At 35.1% G+C, this 5000-nt stretch overlaps 1 protein-coding gene across 1 annotated transcript in view; it reads right to left on the reverse strand.

Moving 5' to 3' along the window:
- The window catches only part of LOC137656498 (furin-like protease 1, isoforms 1/1-X/2), a 117547-nt gene extending 116218 nt beyond the window's left edge, over positions 1-1329 (reverse strand). The window contains exon 1 of the mRNA XM_068390672.1: positions 1318-1329. Coding sequence (XP_068246773.1) covers positions 1318-1329 — 12 coding nt within the window. The remainder of the gene's footprint in view (positions 1-1317) is intronic.
- Between the last annotated feature and the right edge of the window lie 3671 nt (positions 1330-5000).

A 5000-nucleotide genomic window follows, 5' to 3' on the forward strand; every position in this document is an offset into this window, starting at 1 on the left:
ACATTTATTTCACATGTACGTTCAAGTATACAAATATGTAACATACTGTACATGCATTTGAAAATGTATAACATTTAGATGAGAGAGAGAGAGAGAGAGAGAGAGAGAGAGAGAGAGAGGAGAGAGAGAGAGAGAGAGAGAGAGAGAGAGAGAGAGGAGTATTCCAATATTCTACACCTCTAATTATATCGAAAAGCATCTGTCGTCGCACGCAACATAATTATATCTAAATGAATGACATGCTAATGATGCACACGTTCTCATGGAAAAGATAATAATGCACATTTTGTCATCTGGATAAAATTAAACTATTTTCCACGCAAAATCTGTTTTTTTTTTTCTTTTTTTTTTTGTCTAATAAATTTTGAATAAATTCGTGTATATTTGTTTCAAAAAAGAACGTGACTAAATACTACGTTTGAGTCGAGTTATTTTTTTCTTTAAAAGAAATTGGATATCTGATTTTACTTCACTGATAATTATGAATGATAGGCATAGGTGTATGTGTGTGTGTATATTATATATACATATGTATATTATATATGTATATATTATATATATATATATATATGTGTGTGTGTATTATATGTATATATATATATTATATATATATATATATGCATATTATATGTATATATGTATATATATTATATATATGTATATATGTATATATTATATATATGTATATATGTATATATCATATATATCATATATATGTATATATATATATTATATATATATGTATATATACTATATATATTTGTGTATATATTTTATATATATATATTATATTATATATGTATATATATTTTTATATAATACATATATATAATATATATATATATATATATATATATATAGACATACACACATATCTAAACATATATGCAAACATGCCATATATATAGAGATATTATGTAAGTATATAATTTATGGGTGTGTGTATATATATATATATATATATATATATATATATAATATAGATATATATATATATATATATATATATATACCACTGATACTTTGTATATTAATTAGAAAAACGGTAAAAATGTCAAAACAAGTCATATTTGTATATGCAAATATATATATATATATATATATATATATAATATATATATATATATATATATATAATATATATATTTATACTGTATATATACTGTATATATATATATAATATATATATATATATATATATATATATATAATATATATATATATATATATATATATGTACACATTTGTGTATGCATTGTGTATTCATACGTGTGGAAATTCTACACAAATTATTATAATTCATCACAAGAAACTTACCATATTAAACATATGGATTTTCAAATTATCTACTTTCCTGTTGGTGACAACTATAGTCTACCCCCTACGATTTTCCAAATTCACATTTAGGCTTGCCGTCGTCCAATCCTGGGTCAGTATCTTTCACCTTTCATAAGCCACTGGTATGGGTTCACTTCACGACACACTTTAATCAAACGCAATTGAACGGTAAGGATTCATTACTGGAGATATTCTTTGAATTTTTGTTATAGCGATAGGGCAGGGTCCAGGGAGGCCATTAGGCACTGTGATGCATCGAGGGAAAAACCCAATAAAAAGTATGAAAGCGATCGGGAAGAGGGGTCAAACCGAAGGCTACAAAGGGGGGGGGGGGGCCTAAAGAATGGAAGAGATACTGCTAAGGTCCTTGTTTAATTATGCTGTGTGCTGATACCCGTATGAAAACCCCCCCCCCCGAGATTTTCATGGTATAAGTACTCTATGAAACCCCCCCGCCCCCCCGAGATTTCCATGGTATAAGTACTTATGAAACCCCCCCCCCCCCCGAGATTTTCATGGTATAAGTACTTATGAAACCCCCCCCCCCCCCGAGATTTTCATGGTATAAGTACTTATCACAATAACATGGATGAATCTATCTACTTGGTTTTCCAGTGTATCTTCCAATCACATCTCCTATGAAGACTTGCAAATACCCAGACTTATTTAAGTATCTGGAATGACTCAATGAATAAACCCATTAAAAGACTCGTCGATTACGAAAATAAAAACATTCTTGAATAGATGAAGAGGTCTTTAATGGAATAATTGGGATTTAATTTTTCACATAAAGGCACGAAACGGGATGCAGGCTTGGTAAGCATGTTCAGTATTGTTCCTCAAATTATCTTCATGCTATTGTTAGATAATAATAATAATAATAATAATAAATAATAATAATAACTTCGCTTCTTAGTTTTAATGCACTATAATAAAGCTATAGAACTCACAATCCTTGATAATGTAGACATTCAAAAATTATTGAGCACGAGAGAGAGAGAGAGAGAGAGAGAGAGAGAGAGAGAGAGAGAGAGAGAGAGAGAGAGAGAGAGAGAGAGAGAGAGAGAATAATTTCTCCGTTTGCAGGACAAATATTGATTCCCATTTTTCGTACGTGAAATGAAAAACGAAGGAGGCGAAGGAAGTTGAACGATGAGTCACAAACTATAGACAGAAAGAAATGGAAAAAGGGGAAAAAAAGGGAAAATAAAAAGGGAAAATAAAAAAAGGGGGGCCGGAAAAAATGTCTGCGAGAATAGGGGCATTGTATTGCCTAAAAGTGTTTGCTCAGCACTTTCTGTTGAAGAGGAAGAATAGGAGAAGAGGGGAGAAGTTTGACAAGACTATCTATGGTGGGGGAAGATATTACGTTAGAGAGAGTGTATTCCGGGAGTGTAGTAATGCTAGAAAATGGGGGAGGAGGTGTATAGCTATGGTATATGAGGAGGGGTGTAAAATGAGGGGGAGAAGAATTATAGTACGAGAGCAAGGATGTAAAACAAGAGAGAATGGGATGAAGGTAAAAAAAACAATAGGAAATGGGGAGGGAGAATAAAACCTATGGGGGATGGAAGGGATTGTTAAAAATAATATGAAATGGGAGTTAGTGTAATGTAATACATGGTGGATGGGGTGTAAGAAATAGCTGGTTAAGGATGTAAGAATAAATGGAAATAGGAAGGGGAATGTAAAAACGATCAGAAATGAGAGGGAGTGTGAAAAATAGAAAAATGGAGGTGGTGGTGTAAGAATGATAAAAATGGTGGGGGTAAAATGAAAACGGGGGGGGGGGGGTAGTGAAGAGGGTGGGTTGTATCATAACAGAAAAAGAGAAGGATATAGGAATGATACAAAAGCAGGAGATAAAATAAAAAGAAGAGAGGATGAAACAAATGGAATGCAGCCAAAAAAAAAAAAAAAAAGACGGAGCTAGAGAATGGAAGCAATATCTTTTTCTAGTTTTGGGAAAATGAAAGCAGGGATAAAATTCCCAAACTTGACAGCAACAAGGAACACGTTACTGAACCGTGTAATCTGGGGATTACCTGCAAACGCCGTTTGTCGCTTGAAACCGGAGTGAATAATCCAGCGCAATGGGGCTTTCATGCAGCGTTGACACAAGACATGCAATACTGAAGGAACCAAACTTCCATTGAACATTTTAATTAAAAATGGCAGGGACATATCGATAGAAAGTTCAGCAGTACTGTGTGTGTGTTGTGTGTGTGTGTGTGTGTGTGAGAGAGAGAGAGAGAGAGAGAGAGAGAGAGAGAGAGAGAGAGAGAGAGAGAGAGAGAGAGAGAGAGAGGTAGGTTATTAAAAATTCATTTAGATTGCCCTTTTAGAGATATCAAAAGTTCATCTACATTGCCTATTGAGAGAGAGAGAGAGAGAGAGAGAGAGAGAGAGAGAGAGAGAGAGAGAATGTCCAAACTGGTAACTGATATCAACTAATCCCCTTATGTACCCGCAGATTAATCCTCAAAACACAAAAGTAACAGTTTAAATCCAAATTTAAATCCAATCAAGTCACCAACAGCCTTAACAAGGGAAGAAAAGTCTCCATAACGGAACAACAACTAAAACCAGATCCATAGAAATGCGAGGCCAGTGACAAGGGAACCAGACAATGCACAAACCCATAGACTTAGCGGGACTGCACGACTCCATACATAAATCCATACACTAGACTATTGTGTGGGAGAGAGTCGCGTCGGGAATGGCCCACTGCAGGCATCCCCCACTCCTCGCCCAATTTGGAATATGCCAGTCGGAAGTTCCTCCTTTATTCATCCGCGGCTCATTCCCAAGCAAATGGAATGTCTTCCCACGCCAACACTCACTTGCTGAAACGTTCAATGGAACGCCTACTACACAGTTCTTCATGCAAATAGAGTTCGTTTATTCATAAGAATACGGGATACAAGTAGGAGGGCACTTTATTCAGACTTGGTTCATTCACAAATGTCCTTCCCCCGCCAACTCTCACTTGCTCGAGGCTTCAATGAAACTTTCGAGTAATTTATCAAACAAAAAATTTCGTTCATGAATAAGGATACGTGATACGCGTAGGAGGCCACTTTTTATTATTACAAGCGACAAGAAGGGTTAGGTTTTGTTTTTTCTTGCCAAATTATTACTCAATATTTTGTACGAATTTCCTCCCTAGAAAATGTGATAAAAGTTGGGCCACGTGACTGATTGGGATATAGGAGAAATCCTACTCATGTTCATGGCCAAGGTTTGATAAATACAGAAAAGGATATTGAAAGAGAGAGAGAGAGAGAGAGAGAGAGAGAGAGAGAGAGAGAGAGAGAGAGAGAGAGAGAGAGGAGAGAGAGAGAGAGAGAGAGAGAGAGAGAGAGAGAGAGAGAGAGCAAACTGGTATCTCGCTGGGGTCATTTAATTTTTTTACTCTGCAATGTATGTCTCAAGTGTGTGTGTGTGTGTGTGTGTGTGTGTGTGTGTGTGTGTGTGTGTGTGTGTGTGTGTGTGTGTGTAGATTTCCTTGCCTTATGCAAGACACGGGATCATGCGTTGGCAGCCCGGAAAAGAATGTAATTGTATTTTGTTTTAATTAAATCTGAAAGAGGGAGTACTTCTCAGTTAGATCCGTAGGTCACCAAACAACCAAATAGGCATTAATTCCTTAGGTTAAGAAA

The sequence above is a fragment of the Palaemon carinicauda genome, chromosome 17, assembly GCF_036898095.1.
Source record: "Palaemon carinicauda isolate YSFRI2023 chromosome 17, ASM3689809v2, whole genome shotgun sequence".
NCBI lineage: Eukaryota > Metazoa > Arthropoda > Malacostraca > Decapoda > Palaemonidae > Palaemon > Palaemon carinicauda.